Raw genomic sequence first — 21057 nt, 5'->3', positions numbered from 1 at the left:
CTGTTTTCTTTCTTTTCACCTGAACCGGTTGTACTTTCAATCTGTCACTTAAGCATGCACTGTCAATTATTTCTTAAGGTTCTCTAGATGTTTCGTCCTCCCCTGTCCCATTGTTATGCACTCAATTACCATTCACATTCCTTTATCTTTGATTTAGATTTAATCTACCAATGGTACAAGCAATCTTGAATTGGCAAACCACAATCTGGACTTAAGATTCAAACTGCAAAGTTAATTACTTCTGTGTTACAGTTGAATTCGATGTTCAGTGTGGTAGCATGTCAATCGACGGCGGCACTGTGGTGTAGTGGTAGAGCTACTGCCTTACAGCCCCAGAGACACGTTCGATACTGGCTATTGGTGCTGTCTGTATGGAGTTTGTCTGTACTCATCGTGACCTGCGTGGGTTTTCTCCGAGATTTTCGGTTTCCTCCCACACTCCAAAAACGTAAAGGTTTGTAGGTTAATTGGCTTGGTGTAAATGTAAAATGTGTGTGTGTGTGTGTGTGTGTGTGTGTGTGTGTGTGTGTGTGTGTGTGTGTGTGTGTGTGTGTGTGTGTGTGTGTGTGTGTGTGTGTGTGTGTGTGTGTGTGTGTGTGTGTGTGTGTGTGTGTGTGTGTGTGTGTGTGTGTGTGTGTGTGTGTGTGTGTGTGTGTGTGTGTGTGTGTGTGTGTGTGTGTGTGTGTGTGTGTGTGTATATCACTGGTCAGTGCAGACCCAGTGGGCCAAAGAGCCTGTTTCCACTCTGTATCTCTAAACTAAACTTTTGGGAAAGTAATTGAATGCAGGGCTTGCCATTAATTTTCCTAAAGATAAATCTATAGATTTAAAATTTAGATCAATAATTCCTTTATTTGGGAACAAATATTAACATTCTTCCTCATTGTCTTCTGGGTGGCTTTTTTCACCTACTCGCACATTCTATTCATCAATCCAAGCAAATCCAAGGCTTCCCTCATGACAAAGCTGCTAAAAGCCTGAGGTACACGGGCAGGTTTAAACTGAGGGTTTGCAAGAAATGCATCAATGTCTCAGACACAGTGGGGAGCTGCTCAGAAACAATTCTGTGACAGGTTTAAACTGAGGGTTTTTGACTGCAGGCTTCAAACTCTGCAGTAAAAAAAAAGCAGGAAATATATATTTTTGGATGTTTACCCCCAATTTCCTGGTCCAAAGATAAGCCATTGGCTTCCTCTAAACTTTCGTTCCTCCGCTATAAAAAAGCACAATGGCCTGGAAATTCTTCTGCACTAGCAAAGACGTAACGGATTGACCCCACGGTGGCTGGGCGCTTCAGAATTCCATGGCTTAAGAACCAACAGAGAGTGTGCAATAAAACAGCCTTGAATGTCTAATGTACACTGAAATATTCGCTCCTTCCTTAAAGAGTTCCCACTTCCAGCTGGACACATTAGACCGATCTGGTCAAGTAGATCCTCTTTTCTGGTGGGCGGCGTGACTCACGTCGCAGCGGCCTCTGCAGTCCGTCTGTCTTTTTGTTATTTTTTGTCCCGTTTTAATGTAGTTTTTATTTATTTTTTGATTGTGTGTGTGTGTGTGTGTGTGTGTGTGTGTGTGTGTGTGTGTGTGTGTGTGTGTGTGTGTGTGTGTGTGTGTGTGTGTGTGTGTGTGTGTGTGTGTGTGTGTGTGTGTGTGTGTGTGTGTGTGTGTGTGTGTGTGTGTGTGTGTGTGTGTGTGTGTGTGTGTGTGTGTGTGTGTGACTTTTAAAATCTTCCCCTGCACGGAGAACCCAACCTTTTCCCTGTCGGGCCTCCATTGTCATTGGGGCTGCAACGTGGAGCGGCCTCCAGCAGCAACGACCTAGGGCTCCAGTCGCGGAGCTGCGGACCTACTCACCATCGTAGAGCTGGCCGAGTTCGGAGCGGGTGGAGCGGTGGTGGCACGCTGCTGCGACCCGACCCTGGGGATTCGGAGGCTTACTGCAGGTCCGGTGGACAATGACACGGGAGCCCGCGGGTCCCTGGTGGGAGACCGCTTTTCGGGCCTGCCGCAACGGCGACTTCACCCGCCCGAGTCGCGGGGTCGAAGAGTACCTGGAGCGGGGCCTTACATCACCGCCTGGCGCGGCTTCAACGGCTGCGGGACTTTGCTAGCGCCCGCCGGGGGCTCCAACAACAAGACCCGGAGCATGGCCTTGCATCACCTGGCGTGGCGTTAATGGCCGCGGGACAATTGCCATCGCCCGCCGGGGGCTTTGACTCGGACATTGGGAGGTGAATGCAGGGGAGAGATAAGTTTTTTTGCCTTCCGTCACAACGAGGAGGAGATGCACTGTGATGGATGTCTGTGTAAATTGTGTTGTGTCTTGGGTCTTTTTTTCTTGTGTGTATGACTGCAGAAACAACATTTCATTTGAGCCTCTATGAGGTTCAAGTGACAAATAAATTGTATTGTGTATTGTGTATTTAATTATCAATGAAGGGCGTCTCACATTCTCTGTGAAGACTTGCTTCAGCATGTGCACTTCCTCTGGTCTTGTCTATTGGTTTCAATTCTCTTGATATCAGCAAGATGAAACCAGATTAGGCAACCACTTTGCCAAGCATCTGTGCTTAGTTTGCAAAGGCCATCTGGATCACTCAGATGTCAGCCATTTAAATTCATCTTCCCTTTCTCACACCAGTCTGTCTGTGTCGTCCTGGTAGTCTATAACCCATTGGCATGAACATTGTAACCCTCAATTTCACATAATCTGCAACCCTTCTCTTCCTTTCTCTCTCCTTCAGAGGCCCCTTCACACACACCCTCCCTTCCAACACCCCTCCCCCAACCTCTATTCCCCACTGTCTTTACCCCTTCCATATGGTTCCATCTCCTATCACACACACTCAATCCAGTAGGATTACGTTCACATATACAGTACCCATCATCCCTACCCCATCTGGTTTCATTTATTGCCTTCCCTTCTTATTAGATTCCGTAATATGTCGCCCTTTATTATCTGTACTAATTACCTCCCAACCTCTAACGTTATCTCCGTCTCTTCTCTCTACCACCTAGCTCCATTTATCCATCTGTACAAGGGGAAATGGCTTATATTACGGGCAAGCAATAGGTTGATCCTTATCTGGATTCACCCACTGCTTGCCAGTCCCTGTCTCATCCCTCCCCTTCACCTCTACACATAGGCCATCTCCACTTGTACACGTTCAGTGTTTCTGCGGGGTCTCAACATCCCAAAAATGTTGACCATCTCTTTGCATCCGTAGACGCAGCCTGACCCTCCGAGTTCATCCAGCAGCTAATTTTTTTGCTTCTGCATAAGTTTCCTGCATTGATTTCTAATGGCTGTCACTCTGCATGGCTGGACACCTCCATGTACCAATGTGTCAGACACAGTGGGCCCAGAAACTATTCTGTGAAGAAAGCCGTAACTAAGCAATAATGTTCAGTCTGAAGAAGGGTCTTAACCCGAAAGGTCATCCATTCCTTCTCTCCAGAGATGCTGCCTGTCCCGCTGACTTCCTCCAACATTGTGTCTACCCTCGATGTTTACCAGCATCCGCAGCTCTTTCCTACAAATGTTTAGTGATGGTCTTCTCATTCTATTGCACAGTATAGCTAGACCATTTCTAGGCTGGCATCTGTTCATCCCTGTTCGTCCTCCTTACCTTCACTACTCAAACCCCATGTCTTATTACAGACACGTAAACTTCCTCAACGTCTTGTTTCAATGTTTGTTTTGAACCTTGTGCTAAGTTCATATTTAACAAATCAATGTAGCAAAAACAATCATGGAAGTTGTATATCAATAAAAGTTGTATATAAAATTGATTTTTAAAACAATTCACATTTGCAACAATGCAGACGTCCATCACAGTGAATTATGGGCTGTACTAATGAAACCAATATTACATACAGTAAATCCTGAATGTCATGTGAAATATGATCAAAAACCATGACCAGGATATTTTATAGAAATGTTCAAATTTCATGACAAACAATCATGTGGTTAGATCATTTGTCATTTCTTGGAAACCATGAATTAAAATCAGCAGGCACACATTTAGTTGGAAAGCTTTCCCTTTCATAGCTACAAATAGTAATTTAAAATTTGTGAAAATACTAACTAACATCATGACAAGGTAAATGAATTCCTGTTAGTTCAATTTGGCATACTGCAAATTAGCATATTGGCTGCTTTGGCCTATTGTCTGCCTACATTTATCTCTATATACAAAGTTTCCTCAATTAAAAGCTGACCATATTAAAATGAAATGAAAGACAATAGTTATCTGCTACAAAAAGTGTACAAATTGTACACATTCAATCACAGATTAAAATGCATTCTTCAACATTCTCTCAAAATTATATCCACACCCTCAAAAACAACAGATTTTAATCCAAATTCCTCCACAGTAATTGGAGAATTTACATTCAATATAAAATCATGTAAATCAAACGCTCACATTATTACTGTTGACAACAAAATACTGGATTGTGCAAAACCATTCTAGTTCACTAAAGTCCTTGAAGGGAGGAACTTTGCTGTTCATTTCCAAGTCTGATGTATATATACCCACACCATATAGTCACCTCCTAACTCCCCTCTGAAACCATCCAGCAAGATACTCTATTTTATTTAAAAAATAGTACACATTTTTTCCAGCAACTGATTGGCGCCTTTAATCTGGACAAAATTACGAGAATATTGCCTGTGGCACATGCTCTTTTGGGACATGTGCCTCCATCCTGAAAAGTCTATTTGGTTACTGCTTTGTTAATTGTTCATTCTTTATTTAAGTTTCTAGCAGTCCGTGGTGCTTTAGAGACACAGAATGAGTATATTTAGTGTGTCAGAGGTGTATTGTTGAATTGTTATTATCTTAAGCTATTAGACATGTGTAATGAGTTATTAATGGTGGGACCCATATCTTTTCCCTCTTCCGTTCTTATCAGTTTCCATAATTTGGTTTAGTTTAGTTCATCGATATAGTGCAGAAACAGGCCCTTCAGCCCACCGAGTCCACCCCGTACACTAGCAGTATCCAACACTCGAAACACAATTTACAATCTTTATCGAGTCAATTAACCTGCAAATCCGTATGTCTTTGGTGTGCGAGAGGAAACAGGAACACCCAGAGAAAACCCACGCGGTCATGGGGAGAACGTATAAACTCCGTACATGTCCTTTATTCTCTCTCCTTATCATCTCCCAGCCTCTGTCAGAACCTCCCCTATTTCCTCCCACATGTGGCTCCATCTACCAACCAATCCTTCCTCACCTGGATCCATCTATCTCTTTATACTGGCTATCTCCCTTTTATTCTTCCAGTCGAGATGAAAGATAGACTGACCATTTCCCTGCACAGATGCTGCTTAACCAACCAAGCACCTTCAGCAATTTGTTTTTGGCCTACTTCTATACTGTCAGAAAACATGAACTAATATGAAAGCTCTTTATGAATTTGAAGTTAGCAAATTTAGTAAAGGTTATACCTCGGTCCTGATTGTAGATATATTTTAATGTTAAAATGCACCAGTCATTGAGGCAATGTGATTTTTATTTTTGATCCATTAACTGCATTCTATGTTGTTGCAGATCAAAGTGAGCTCAGGGTTCTCATGTAGACGATGCCATGGTTACCTTGTCCAATATTTGATCACAGTGTGACTAGGTTTCCTCAGTTTGTTTTATTTCCTGTAAAAATAATGTTCCTATACTGATATACTGTATCTCTGCTCGATTTTGACTTTGTTTACTGTAGTACATCTCTAATGTTGGCTTAGTTATCAGTAATGTAAACAAAATCTAAGTAGTGAAGATCATCTTGTACCATTGCCCTTTCTGCGGATCAACTGTATTTATCTGCTATCTACCTTCTTTCTCATCTCTACAGGGTGCAGTCTTCCAGAACACATTCAGCCCTCTAACCCAAAGTAACTGATGTTTGATTGTTCCATCAATGCCGCTTACAAGTCCCTTTACCCCTACTGTAATCACATGCAGCAAGAACCAGTTCTTTTATCATTTTAATTAGTTCCTTAAGAGGTTAGCTTCCGTGGAAAATGAACACATCTATTCTATTCATAATAATAATAATAATAATAATAAAGATATGTTAGCATTAAGAATTTATCTCTATATATTTGACAATTACATTGCAGAAATGTGGCTGGGAATAATACATATATTTTATCCTTCTCTTATTTTTCACATCAGTAAATTTGAATTTTGATTTACATGCAATTGAAAATGACAACATTTATGGAAGCAGCGTTTGGATTAACACTTTTTTCCAAATATAGAGATTATAGAAGACGAACCTATCACCTACTCAATGCAAATTAATTGTTGATCCCACGACTCTCTATGAGCAATTTTATGAAGAATCTGCTTGCATTTGCGAGTAAGACCAGCTACTATCCTCTCACCAAAGAGCACCTGCAACTGTGCAAGGAAAGTTAATTAAGATAGTGTACTGACTACGAACCAAAGTCTGCCAATGATCATTGCAAGTCAAGCATCAACAATCATTTGCTAAGTCCCGTTTCAGATCAGACTTCATCCAAAATCATGCTTTAAACACAATGTTATTAAAACAAGTATAAAATATTCATGTTACCACTTGATGCTCTGAAAACATGAACATTTAGCTTAATAGTCAGACGTTATTAATTGGGTGCTGAATAGCGTTTATTGGTGTGCACACGTCTTAGGAATTGCACTCCAAAGTCTCCCATGTGCCGCTGCTGCTGCTAGCCTGTTCTTAGTAATTAATTTCTGCCACAATTTCTGTAAGTGTTTATTTGAACAAAATTAACCCACTCGAACAGAGCAAATTATAAAAGTAGTTAGAAAATACTTTTGTAGAAAGAAAATGCACAAAAGATTATACTTTGTCAATGTAACAAGGTTTATGTTCATCAAGAGCTACGTGTAACAGTGACATTGCTCCATTTATTCCAGTCTGCTGACTGTAGTCAAGTATTTAAATCAAAGTTTTGATGCCAGCTGGCTCTCTGCATTTTAGACAATGAATAACTGAGCGTTTTTTTTCCTACAGAAATATACACTGGCATCTGTAAAAAAAAAAAAACATATTGCAATACTGTTTTTTTAATCTGCCGTTACATCCTAGTATTTGTTGTCATAAATAAATATTTTAAATAAACAACATTGTGTTTCCAAAGCACGAGTTATATGCTCATTATATATTTTGGACAAGGGGATCCATGTAGAGTGTCAAAATGTGCAACAGGCTGTGAATTATCTTAGCACACGTTAACAAAAATCCTACATTTCCTTTCATTATAGAAAATCACAGCAATAGAAAATAGCAATTCCAGAAGGAAGGTATAAAGGCAATCAAAGAACTCAAATCTATTATACAAGGCATGATAGGAATTGGTTTAAAAAGATTAGAGGCAAGTTTCATATAATTTCAGTGGCATTTGGATAATGCAATGTACAAACGATCCATTAAACAATTATTTTTATATTTAGTACCTAAATCTACATTACTCAGCATAATAGTGCATAAAATTAATAAACAGTATACTAATACAAGCACAAAAAAATTAAAATCTATCCATTACCAAGACAAAAGTGATCACCTAATAGATGAATATTCAAAAAATTGAACCAACATGCTTTTCATAGAAATATTATACAAACCTATTATATTTACCTTATCACAGAGCACAGCCATGCTGCGTGTTAACAAAACAGACAATTAAATGTTAATTTAGGAAATACTGAATATATTTCCCAAACCAAAACACGAGATGTACATTTTGCATTATTTTGAATCATTATTTCTAATAACTATAATCTTGAAACCAGCTGATCCTTTTTGATTATAATGAATATGAAACATGAATATGATACAATTGATATTTATTTAAACCATAAATTCTTCAGCACCAGTCAAAACCCCATTTGAATTTCTTCTGAATAAGAATATATTATTATTTAACCTTCTATTACCAATTATTGATTGGCAATTAGGTCTTATTTCCGCTTGCTCCAATTTCTTAACACAAGACTGCTTCAATGCCATGCACAGTTGCATGTGTTAAGGAGCCAGCTTACGGTAAACTGAATTTACAGGTATTTCCATGAAGTATCTGAAGTGCAGGAAGATATTTAGTTGAACTGATATCCAGAAAATCTAAGACAAAAGAAGAACTATATGTTTGATTGAGATAACAATTCCAAGTTTTCCAATGTCCTCAGATTGTATGTGGGAGAATTAATTTGTCAAATTATTCACTGAATAAAAAGGTAGGTGTGACTTGCAAAAATTATTGAAAGTGAGACATTTCAAAAATTATTGACATCGGTGGTGGGGAAGATGCTGGAGTCAATAATAAAAGATGAAATAGCGGCACATTTGGATAGTAGTAACAGGATCGTTCCGAGTCAGCATGGATTTACGAAGGGGAAATCATGCTTGACTAATCTAGAATTTTGAGGATGTAACCAGGATAATGGACAAGGGAGAGCCAATGGATGTAGTGTACGTGGACATTCAGAAAGCATTTGATAAGGTCACACTTCGGAGATTAGTGGGCAAAATTAGAGAATATGGTATTGGGGGTAGAGTGCTGACATGGATAGAGAAGTGGTTGGCAGACAGGAAACAAAGGGTAGGAATTAACGAGTCCCTTTCAAAATGGCAGGCAGTGACTAGTGGGGTACCACAAGGCTCGATGCTGGGACCGCAGCTATTTACAATATACATCAAGGATTTGGATGAAGGGATTAAAAGTAACATTAGCAAATTAGCAGGTGACACAAAGCTGGGTGGCAGTGTGAACTGTGAGGAGGATGCTATGAGGATGCAGGGTGACTTGGACAGGTTGGGTGAGTGGGCAGATGCATGGCAGATGCAGTTTAATGTGGATAAATGTGAGGTTATCCATTTTAGTGGCAAAAACAGGAAGGTAGATTATTATCTAAATGGTGTCAAGTTGGGAAAAGGGCAAGTACAACGGGATCTGAGGGTCCTTGTTCATCAGTCACTGAAAGTAAGCATGCAGGTACAGAAGGCAGTGAAGAAAGCGAATGACATGTTGGCCTTCATAACAAGAGGAGTTGAGTATAGGAACAAATAGGTCCTCCTGCAGTTGTACAGGGCCCTAGTGAGACCACACCTGGAGTATTGTGCGCAGTTTTGGTCTCCAACCTTGAGGAAGGACATTCTTGCTATTGAGGGAGTGCAGCATAGGTTCACAAGGTTAATTCCCGGGATGGCGGGACTTTCATAAGCTGAGAGAATGGAGCGGCTGGGCTTGTATACTCTGGAATTTAGAAGAATGAGAGGGGATCTTATTGAAACATATAAGATTATTAAGGGCTCTTAAAGATAGTGGAGTTATGGGATATGGAGAGAAGGCAGGAATGGGGTACTGATTGGGGATGATCAGCCATGATCGCATTGAATGGCGGTGCTGGCTCAAAGAGCCAAATGACCTACTCCTGCACCTATTGTCTATTGAGGAAAGAATTGTTTGTCTCTCATAGCCCAGAGCGGTATGGCCTCCTCCTGCTGCTTTTTCATACATTATATTCCTAATCATTTGTTAAAAGTACCTCAGCTCATTAGCTCATGTTTCGGGCAAACAATTAGTGTGGGCAGCAGAGCACCACAGCAAAGAACACTGCTGCCTCGCGGCTCCAGGGACCCTGGTTCAAACCTGCCTCTGGTGCTAATGGAGTGAAGTCTGCGCATTCTCCCCATAACCATGTGGGCTTCCTCTGGGTGCTCCAGTTTCTCCCACAACCCAAAGATATGTGGGCTATTATTTTAATTGGCCACTGTAAATTGCCTCTTGGTTGTAGGTTAGCAGTAAGATCAGGTTTAGGCAGAAAATTGAAGGGAATGTGGGGAGATTAACATGGGGTTAGAACAAGATTAATGTAAGTGGGTGCTTGTTGATCAGCATGGACAGTGGCCAATTTCTATGCTCTGTGATGCTATGACTAATATTTACAAAGCAGACATACAGACACTACTTCCAAGAGTAAAAGGGCTTTCTCACGGTGCGACCTGAAGCAAGACTTAACAAGAGTTTAACATCGTGGGAACCTTCTGCGATAGCAGTACGGCATTCGTGGACCACCGAGGACCTCCGTGGCGCTAACGGCAGGTAGTCGTGTAACTTTGTAAGGTCGGGAGAAAATTCAAACATTTTTGAATTTCTCCAAGAGTGACTTGAGCAGCGTTGCAACATTGTATGAACGTAGATGCCAGTGTGATATCCGTGCGATATCCGTAATGACTCTTGTGGGTACCGTGGGAACTCCTGCGAACAGTAAACCCGAAGCTTGACAGAAGGGACATAAGGTGAGTAAAAAAGGTGGTCTCAATATCGCCAATGGACCATGTGTCCATCAAGGACGTCCCACCCAATTGTCATTGTTTGAGAATCTTTTTCACAGTAAAACTTGCAGAGATGCCTCTCAGAAAAGCGCAAAGAAAGGGGTCAAAGAAAGTCAGAAAGTTTTTAGCCATACAGGTAAATGAGGAGGAAACTCAGCAAGAAAGACAGGTGGAGAGGCAAGAGGAGATGCCAGAGATACCACTGCCTGTGGGCTCCTTGGAGCAGGGAGAGGGTGATCAAGGTGGATTTGAGATTGCCTCCCCAGTAGCTGTTGCCTCCCCAATATCCTCAGCAGACGATAACATAAAGGGAAGATGGCAGAAGGTAAGGCCATATAACTTCAACAGGGAACAAGAGGGGGAACTGGTGGAGTGGTACCAATGCAATGAGATTCTCTATGACAAATCCAGAGAGGATTATAGAAATAGGGAGAGAAAGCGCAACCTGCTGGAGACGAAGGCTGCGGAGTATCCCGGGTGCTCATGTGAGTAACTATAACAATATATTAGTTTATGTACAGGAGAACAATTTAATGTTATCCATGATTTAAAAACATACAATGCTACAGATGTAAAAGTGCTGTTTTTGCAGTTACCTTTAATTTATCTTATAAGTCTGTCTGTTCCCTGCAGCTGCAATGTAAAAGTAGTGGCAGACAGACAGACAATGAAAATAACAACCAGCCTGTACTCGAACCAACTTTGTGTAGGCATGTCTGCAAATGAGCCAATTCTACGAACGGAGGATATTTATATAGTGTGTGGAAAAAAAGTGACATCATTTGTGCCACGTGATTAACTACACTACAGTCCACGATGGTCATTCACGATTAACGGGAAAGATCGGGAGATGGACAAGTCACTCGAACAAATGACAGAATTGCCAAGTACCATGGGAACTCTTTATCTACCCCCCCCTTATATCGTGCGGAACTCGTGCTGGACCACGACCACTTCACTCTGGTGACATCTTGCGTCAGGTCACACCGTGAGAACCGGCCATAACCAGACCAGAGGAGTGACCATGATCTCACTCAGTTCGAGGCCTCCTTCAACTCAATAGTCCAGTTCAGGCAGAAAAAAAATTCAGTTGAAGGGTGGGAGCTACTCAGTGAAGAAATGCCAGGAGATTCTAGCTTGTTATGGTGGTGTTCTGCACAGCAGTCAGCGACTCATCTACTGAGCTTCTATTTCATCTAGAAGTTATCTTTTAATTGGAAGCAAATGTAAATTACTCCTCCGACTACAAAGAAGCAGATTGGATGTTTTTTCCCTAGTAGATAAATACAAAGGTCACCAGAGGACTGCTGACACCGATAAACCACATTGAAGCAACCTGTTTCAGAGAAGTAAAGAAATAAAATATAGGAGGGGGAGAGGGGAGAGAGAAAGGGAGAATGGGGGGGGGGGGGGGGGGGGGGGGGGGGGGGGGGAGCGCAAGGAACAGGGAGAGAGGGAAGGGGAGAAGGATTAAGGTTAGGGAGTAAGGAAATACAATATATAGGGGTGAGAGAGGGGTCAGGGAAAGTGGGCAGAGGGGAGGGGAGAGGGGACGAGAGGCGAGCAACAAAATGTTCCACAAATAAAATGAAAATGAGACCATAGTATTTATCATGTAGAAATATTCAAAATGTGACATTCCAGTTAAAGGGTAATTTCACGAAGTTTCACGATATTTAATTGAAGTGATATCCAGAAAATCTAACATGAAAGAAGAACTGTACATTTGTTTCAGAAAACAATTCCAAGTTTTCCAATTTCCAACCAAACACAACTTCCATGCAGCCATTTGTGTCGGAGGAAGGGAAGGGATTTAAAGCTTTTGGGTAATTCTGCTCCTGAAGGACATCATCAGAGCTTTTTACATGTGTTTAACAGTAACGTTTTATCTTTCTGACTATTTGTTACCATAAATCATAATGCTTTCAAAATGCTTTCAAAAGTTCATAGGATGTTAATGTAAGCATAACAAGGGAGGATCCAAAAATAAAAACATCTTGAAAGGAGTACATTGCAAGGCATGTAATTAAAGAGAATTCAGAATGCACATGTATTAAGATGGTTTGAAGCCAAGGCATAGAATATGGCTTGAAAGTGCAACAAACACTCTTTCCATTAGTGACACCTCTATTTATTGCAGTTAAAATGCTTGATGGAGCATAATTTATAATCAATCAACCTCTTTTTCCCCTTCAGCCACATAAATGCTAGTACCAAAGCACTATCACTTAATTTGCTGGTCCATTTGACAGGCTCTACCTAAAACAAATACACAACGTAAACGTGGCTGAATTTCTAAATTGTAAAAAGGCATACAAAACCTTTTCCTTACTTTGAACATGTATTTTAAACAATTTGACCAATTTATTCCACCACTGTTACAAAAAGACGTAACATATACCATTGAGGTAATATCCTTCCTCATTTTACGTGCAATAGTAAAATGAAAAGCAAATATCAAACAATCCATATATTTGCATACCTACTAAATGACAGCACTCCCAGAACATTGTTTAAGATACTGCAATATAAATGCAAATATTATACCAAACAATAAGCAATAAAATGCTCGATGTCAAATGTACTTACGCCTTTTCTGTGAAACTGCTTGCAGACATGCCGTCACAATGTCACTATTTTTCTGCAGTTTATGTGCAAGGTTATCCTTTCTCCTCAGTTGGCGAACCAGCTTGGCAGACTGCACGGCAATTCTGTACCTTAGCTCCTCTACAATTCGCTTCAGTTCATCCACATCTGTTAACAGGAATGAACATTGTAATATGGAACAGCCATGGCACTATATTTGAGTGCTGCTAAGCATGAAAACATGAATAATACATATTATTCCGAGTCTGAAGAAGGGTCTCGACTCGAAATGTCACCCGTTCCTTCTCTCCCGAGATGCTGCCTGTCCCATTGAGTTGATCCAGCATTTTGTGCCTATCTGAGATTTAAACCAGCAGCTGCAGATCTTTCCTGCACATGAATAATACATAAATCTGGTAATAATAATGTATACACTTGGAATTTGGGGTTCCACTAATTTTGTTTAAGTTTAGTTTATCGTCTACAGTGAGGTACAGTGAAAAGCTTTTTTTGGGTGCTAACTTACCAGTGGAAAAACAATACATGATTGCAATCGAGCTATTCACAATGAAATTCAGTCCTTAGCAAAGGGTGACATAGGATCAGAAGTTGCGGAGTCCCTGTGGGTAGAGCTGAAAAACTACAAGGGTAAAAAGACTCTATTGGGAGTTATTTACAGGCCCCCAAACAGTAGCCAGGATATAGAGTACATCAGGAAATAAAATCGGCGTGTAGGAAAGACAATGCTACAGTGGTCATGGGAGATTTCAATATGCAGGTAGATTGGGACAATCAGGCTGGCACTGGACCCGAAGAGAGAGAATTTATAGTGCCTCCGAGATAGCTTCTTAGAGCAGCTTGTAGTGGAGCCTACCAGGGATAAGGTAATTCTAGATTCCGTGTTGTGCAATGAACCAGATTTAATAAGAGAACTTGAGGTTAAGGAACCACTAGGAGGTAGTGACCACAATATGATAAGATTTAACCTACAATTTGAAAGGGAGAAGGTGAAATCGGATGCGTCGGTATTACAGCTGAGCAAAGTGGACTATTGAGGCAAGAGGGGGGAGCTGGCAAAGATTGACTGGAAAGGGGCTTTAGTAGGAATGACAGGAAATTAGAGCAGCAATGGCAGGAATTTCTGCAGATAATTCGGAAGGTGGAGGATCATTTCATCCCAAAGAGGAAGAAAGATTCCAGGGGGAGAATAAGACGACCATGGCTGACAAGGGAGGTGAAGGACAACATAAGTGAAAGAGGAGGCATACAACATTGTAAAGATCAGTGGGAAGCCAGAGGGTTGGGATGTTCTTAAAGAACAACAAAAGTTAACTGAAAGGACAATACGGAGAGAAATTATGAAGTACGAATAGAAACATAGAAATTAGGTGCAGGAGTAGGCCATTCGGCCCCTTCGAGCCTGCACCATTCGCCATTCAATATGATCATGGCTGATCATCCAACTCAGTATCCCGTACCTGCATTCTCTCCATACCCCCTGATCCCCTTAGCCACAAGGGCCACATCTAACTCCCTCTTAAATATAGCCAAATGAACTGGCCTCAACTACCCTCGGTGGCAGAGAGTTCCAGAGATTCACCACTCTCTGTGTGAAAATGTAAGCTAGCCAATAATTACGGATATGTAAAGAGTTTTTTTTTTAAAAAGGCAAGCGTGGACGTGGGCCGCTGGAGAATGATGCAGGAGATGTGAGAATAGAAAATCAAGAAATGACAGAGGAATTGAATAACCTTTTTGGATCAGTCTTTCACCAGTAATGTGCCTGCAATCCTAGAGAGTCAGGGGGTGGAAGTTAGTGTAGTGGCGATTACTAAGGAGAAGATGCTTGAAAATTGAAAGGTCCGAGTGTGGATAACTCACCTGGACCGGATGGACCGCACCCCAGGGTTCTGAAGGAGGTGGCCTCGGAGTTTGTGGAGGCATTAGTTGTGATATTTCAAGAATAACTAGAGTTAGGACTGGTTTCTGAAGAATGGAAAATAGCGAATATCACCCCGTTATACAAGAAGGGAGCAAAGAAGAAGAGCGGAGAGACTATAGGCCGGTTGGTAAGATTTTAGAGTCAATTATAAAGCATGAGGTTACGCAGTACTTGGAAATTCACGATAAAATAGGCCCGTCGGCATGTTGTGAAGGGAAGATCTTGCCTGATGAATCAGCTGGAGTTCTTTGAGAAAGTTAACAGCAGGACAGATAGAGGGGAGGCTGTAGATGTTTCAGTAGGCCATCAATATGGTGCCACATGTCAGGCTACTTGGGAAGATGGGAGCCCATGGTATTGAAGGGATGATACTAACATGGATAGTGAGTTAGCTGGATGACAGAAAGCAAAGAGTTGCAATAAAAGGCGCCTTTTCAGGTTGGCTGCCAGTGACTAGTGTAGTTCCGCAAGGGTTGGTGCTAGGGCTGCTTGTCTTCACATTATATAGTAATGATTTGGACAAGGGGATTGAAGGCCTTGTGGCCAAATTTTCAGATGATGCCAAGATAGGTGGAGAGGCAGACAGTGTAGTTAAAAGCAAGGACTCTGCAGAATGACTTGGACAGGTTAGGAGAGTGGGCGGAAAAGTGGCAAATGAAATGCAGTACCTGTATAGCAATGTGCGGAGTCATGCATTTGGGTAATCAGAATAAAGGGGTAGATTATTTTCTAAATGGAAAGAGAATACAGAAATCAAAGGTGTAAAGGGACTTGGGAGTGCTGGTGCAGGACCCCCAAGAAGTCAATTTGGTAGTAAAGAAGGCAAATTCAATGCTAGTATTTATATCAAGAGGACTGGAATACAAAAACAGAGATGTAATGCTGAGGCTCCATAAGGGACTCATTGAAACTTACAGAATAATGAAAGAAATAGATAGAGTGGATGTGGAAAGGATGTTTCCACTGGTGGGAGAGTCTAGGACCAGAGGTCATAATCTCAGAATTAAAGACCGCTCTTTTAAAAATGAGGCGAGGAGGAACTTCTTTAGTCAGAGGGTAGTTAATCTGTGGAACTCATTGCCACAGAGGGCTGTGGAGACCATGTCAGTGGATATTTTTAAGGCAGAGATAGACAAATTCTTCATTAGAATGGGTATCAAGGGTTATGGGGAGAAGGCAGGAAAATGGGATTAGGTGGCAGTGATCAGCCATGATTGAATGGTGGAGTAGACTCGATGGGCCGAATGGCTTAATTCTACTCCTATAAGTTGTGAATGTATGGATACATGATAAGGGAAGAAATATTACTGTAGGAATAGAGATTTAAAAAGTCTGGAGCAATTGTAATATGTGATTGCAGACAAATGCTAGCACACAAATAATTGCCTGGGTTGGGCTCCTTGGAAGCTCGTGAATGCCTCATTTCAATATTTTTTTTAAATTTAGAGATACAATGTGGAAACGGGCCCTTCAGCCCATCGAATTCGCTCTGAACAATGATCACCCTGTATACTAGCACTATCCTACACACTTGGGACAATTTACAAAAGCCAATTAATCTATAAACCTGTAAGTTTTTGGAGTGAGGGAGGAAACTGAGGCGCCCGGAGAAAACCCAATGTGGTCTCCGGTTGAATGTACAATCTCCATACAGACAGCACCCGTCGTCAGGATCAAACTTGGGTCTCTGGCACTGTAAGGCAGCGAGCGACTTTACTGCTGTGCTGCCCTTTTCTTCACTGTTATATCCAGTAATATCAGAATCCTCTTTCAAATAATCATGCTATTCTCTTCATTGTAATATCCCCTTTCCACCTGATGATGCAATGATGAAAGAAAAAGAGTCGCATTTCCACTTTGTTGCATTTCCACTGTCACAAGTTCAATAGCAACTTTCATTGGTAGGATGTTATCTCTATCATTAGTTCAGTACAGGGATGTGGATCAAGGTTAATAATGAAATGGATTCTTGGGGACTCGGGAGACCATAAAACAGTCCAAAACATAATCTGTCATGTATAAAACTATGTGTAGAAAGGAACTGCAGATGCTGGTTTAAACCGAAGATAGACACAAAATGCTGGATAAACTCAGTGGGTCAGACAGCATCTCTGGAGAAAAGGAATGGATGATATTTCGGGTCAAGACCCTTCTTCATACGTCACCTATTCCTTTTCTCCAGAGATGCTGTCTGACTCACTGAGTTACTCCAGCTTTTTATGAATAAAATTATATTATTTTAGAAAAACAGCAACATACACAGAAAGCCTTCTGTTTTACAGTTCTAGATACTGGGGTTTGATCATGACCTTGGCTGCTATCTGGGTGGAGATTGCACATTTTCTTCATGATTGCATGAGCTTAAGCAACATCTTAAAAGACATGCACATGCATCCTCCTCCCACTGTAAATGCTTTGTTACCCGAGGTAAGTGGTACAAGAATCAAAGGGGAGTTGATAGGCGCTCGAGAGGGAACTGGTTGCAATGGTACATGGAAATAAGAAGAGGAGAGTGGGACTATCGGGAGTGCCTTGACAGGAGCCAGCATGGACTGAATAGTCTCCTTCCTGTCATTATAATGAATGACATTTCTATGTGCTCCGGAGGGGAGCTAGTGATTTAACGATTCATGCCACAATTTCTCTGGGTGTTAAAAAATGCCTTAATACTGCCATTTCTTTCCACAGGTATTGCCAGACCCGACGAGTTTTACCAGCATTCTTGATTTGTTTTCAGATTTCAGCAGATGCGGTTCATTTTAGAATTTGAATTATTTGTGATGCTTGAAATGGGATAATAGCTTAAAATACAACTTCCAACTGCGATGATAGATGTTTGGTTCGCTAAGGGCTACCTCGGTTCATTGCCATGGTAACTGTTCCTAATATAGACACAAAGTGCTGGAATAACTCAGCGGGACAGGCAGCATCTCTGGGTAGAAGGAATCTGTCCATTCACTCACCCTTACCTCTTCAACACGAATACCTCTTCTTCCTCCAACTATATTGTGGTGGGGGGGGAGGGGTCAATGTCGAACAACGAGGACGGCCTTGATAACAAGGTTGAAGGCACAGTATATGATGCTCAATGTCGACCAGCAATATTACATTATGATACAATCGCATTCAGTTCACAGAATAATTCTATTATCCGCGCTGGTGTACACTACCGTGTAAGATCCAGTAAAGCAAGTTGACCTCGGTGTTTAGCGTTGTCACTTTACTTTGATGGCAATACTACAGTGAATGCAAATGTTCGTGGTTACACGGTTTCTGCTTCGGTGAGGTTGGGCGACACGGGCGCTGCCCTGCACCTTTAACTTATTAATCAAACAAAAAGCAAACAAACGCTTCAAAACACAGACGAGCGCTTTCCGCCCTCAGTCAGTGATACAGCTTGCGAAGGCTCAGTCAGTAGGCCATCAATTGCCACCGGCGCTCTTTGACCACGTTTACAGTTTCCCAGGATTTTACAGGTTCCCAACTTCCATTACAATAAAGCAGAGGGGTCTGCGTTTACTCAGTAGGTCTAACGGCACTGAACGTGTAGGAAGGAACTGCAGATGCTGGTTTACACTGAAGATAAACACAACATGCCGGAGTAACTCAGCGGGGCAGGATTGTTCCTCCACATATGCTGCCAAACATGCTGAGTATTTCTAGCTATATTCCATTACAATAGGAGGCTCTGATCTTACATCGCAAGTATAATACATTCCGCACCTCGTGTACATGTACATTCAGGATACAGCCGTGCCACTGGGCAGCGACGCCTATTGTTTGTATGTAGGAAGGAACTGTAGATGCTGGTTTACACACACACACACACACACACAACATGTTGAAGTAACTCAGCCGGTCCGGCAGCATCTCTGGAGAGAAGAAATAGGTGACGATTCGGGTCGAGACGCTTCTTCACACTAATATAAGTCTTAATTATAATTGCTCTCAGTCTGAAGAAGGGTCTCGACCTGACACGTCACCATTCCTTTTCTCCAGAGATGCTGTCTGGCCCGCTGAGTTACTCCAGCACTTTTGCCTTTCCGTGTAAACCAGCATCAGCAGTTCCTTTGTATGATCTCTCAATCATTTATTTTGGTGCAGGGGTGTTATACGCCGACATCGCAAAGAGCCTGAAGAAGGGTCTCGACCCGAAACGTCACCCATTCCTTCTCTCCAGAGACGCTGCCTGACTGTCCCGCTGAGTTACTGCAGCTTTTTGTGTCTATAAGCGACGTACCTTTTTGCGCCAGGTATTGCACCTGATGTTTAGTCGTGTGCTGTTCCTGAAATTCCTGCAGGAATGCAGATCCAGAATTACTCCTCCCCAGAAAAGCATCGGAGCTGGAGGCTTCCGTGGAGCTGTCGACGCTGTCAATGCTCCTGCCGCTGTACGTGTAGGAGACATAGAGTTCCGTCAGCAGATTGTCTACGATGGAAGACGTCTGTCTACAAACTGTCCCCGCTCCCGGGTCAATGCGAGGTCCCTGTGCATTCTCGGCGGCGGCCAGCCCGCTCGCCCAGAGTTGAGCCGGGACTAACGCTGACGAGTAGAGGATGTCCTCGCTGTCTTTGAGAAGCGAGGGCCCTCGGATTACTCCTCCCGGGCAACCCGCACTCAGCGTCCAAGCCCCGAAGCCGGGCAGCCCATCAGAGTTACTCCCAACTGAGTTCACGAAGGAGTCCCCCTCCCCTTCTGAACAGGTCCCATTGAAGATGTCGACTTCTGTGAGTTCCCTGTGCGGGACGCGACTATAAGCAGCCATTCTGCGGCGCTCTCGGCCCAATTACGGCAACTTGTCCAAGTGGTGACCAGGAGGTTCAGGTGGAACGGGAGCTAATTCCGGGTCCTCACCAATCCTTTACCGGGGAGGCAGCCTCTGAGAATTTACCATCTATCTCTCCCCACACCTCTCCCTCGGGCTAAACGACACGCTTGCCAGCTCAGAACAAACACTTTGTTTTAGAACGACTATGTTAGATAAACTGTAAACTGGTGAAACGGCCGTCGATGAAACTATGCGCATCTACATTCCCCCCCACGACACCCATGGCACAGTCCGCCAGCTATGATATTGCTGCAGGTAAATTTCGCGTCGAGAAATTCACCACGAACTCACCTGGACCAGGGGAGCGCACCTGTAAAGTGCAGGTGGATATCACATCAACTCCAAAATAATTTCTCTGGACTATTGAGATAAAAATGTCCGCATTTTTTACCCCGAAATGTATCACATCCTCTCGTTAAGATTTTTTCCAGTATATTTTGGCTACTTTCGGTTGTTCCAGCATTGCAGTTCCTTCTTAAGCCTCTCTTTGTTAATAATCACTTGTAAACGATCTTCAGCGCGACACGTATATGAATATATGTTTTTTAAAATATCCATTCGTAATTAATATTAATTCAAATGATATTAGATAATAATATGAAATAAATCACATAGCCTCGAGATTGCGCTGCTTAGTATTTGGAATGAATATATATATAAAATTATTGGAAAACCAAATTAAGATTATATTTATGATGAGGAATTTCAACAAAGAGTCGGCTGTTTTTGGAGATTCATTGAAAATTTGTCAGATGTCTTACAATTTTATTGAAGGGAATCTGTAGTTATTTCAAGTAATTGGTGGTAGCATAATGAAACCGCAGGTAATTGGTATCAGCATAATAAAAGCGCCCAACTTATTTGACATCATCGCGTTGGGGAATGCAACACAACTCTGGGCAGTATTTTCTTCTCTGCCGTAAAACAACAATTGGGCTTTCCTTGCGCTAGTTTTCCGCCCGCGACTTGTAGGAAATGGACTGTCTGCCGCTTGGGGTGTGTTTCACTTAAGCACAGAGTCAGATGCTATCGCTTCCTTGTGTTGCAACTCGCTGCGTTGTTTTGACTTTTTACCGGATGCCATTACGTCTGTAAGTTTGGAGACAATTCCCAAAACGAGTAAATACCCACGAACTCTTGATAACCTCCTAAAGTTGGGCTGTTAATACTTCATTGGTGAATAAATCTTTATTTTCTGCACGGGATAAGAATGACATGTCCACCCGGGATTTGATCCAAGGTACTCTGGTGATTGTCCTTGACAGTGACCGGGAGAGACTGGACCGCCTTATCTCGGGGCACGAACTGACACTGGGGTTCGGGTTGCGCCAGACCAATACATGGGGGTGAA

The 21057-nt window shown here is 42.1% G+C and overlaps 1 protein-coding gene across 2 annotated transcripts in view; it reads right to left on the bottom strand.

Annotated features, from left to right (window-relative positions):
* tbc1d30 (TBC1 domain family, member 30) overlaps nt 1-19711 on the bottom strand; it is a 69036-nt gene extending 49325 nt beyond the window's left edge. Inside the window, exons 1-2 of one of the 2 annotated variants that reach the window (XM_055650784.1) lie at nt 19118-19711; nt 12939-13103 (exon numbers count right to left, since the gene is read on the bottom strand). In XM_055650784.1, coding sequence (XP_055506759.1) covers nt 12939-13103; nt 19118-19643 — 691 coding nt within the window. In that variant the 5' untranslated portion in view covers nt 19644-19711. The remainder of the gene's footprint in view (nt 1-12938; nt 13104-19117) is intronic. The other variant, XM_055650785.1, reaches the window with a different exon arrangement.
* Nucleotides 19712-21057: the final 1346 nt, after the last annotated feature.

The sequence above is a fragment of the Leucoraja erinacea genome, chromosome 19 (genome assembly GCF_028641065.1).
Source record: "Leucoraja erinacea ecotype New England chromosome 19, Leri_hhj_1, whole genome shotgun sequence".
In the NCBI taxonomy this organism is placed as follows: Eukaryota; Metazoa; Chordata; class Chondrichthyes; order Rajiformes; family Rajidae; genus Leucoraja; species Leucoraja erinaceus.
The sequence above is the reverse complement of the archived record's forward strand: the minus strand, read 5'-3'. Positions and strand labels throughout refer to the sequence as shown.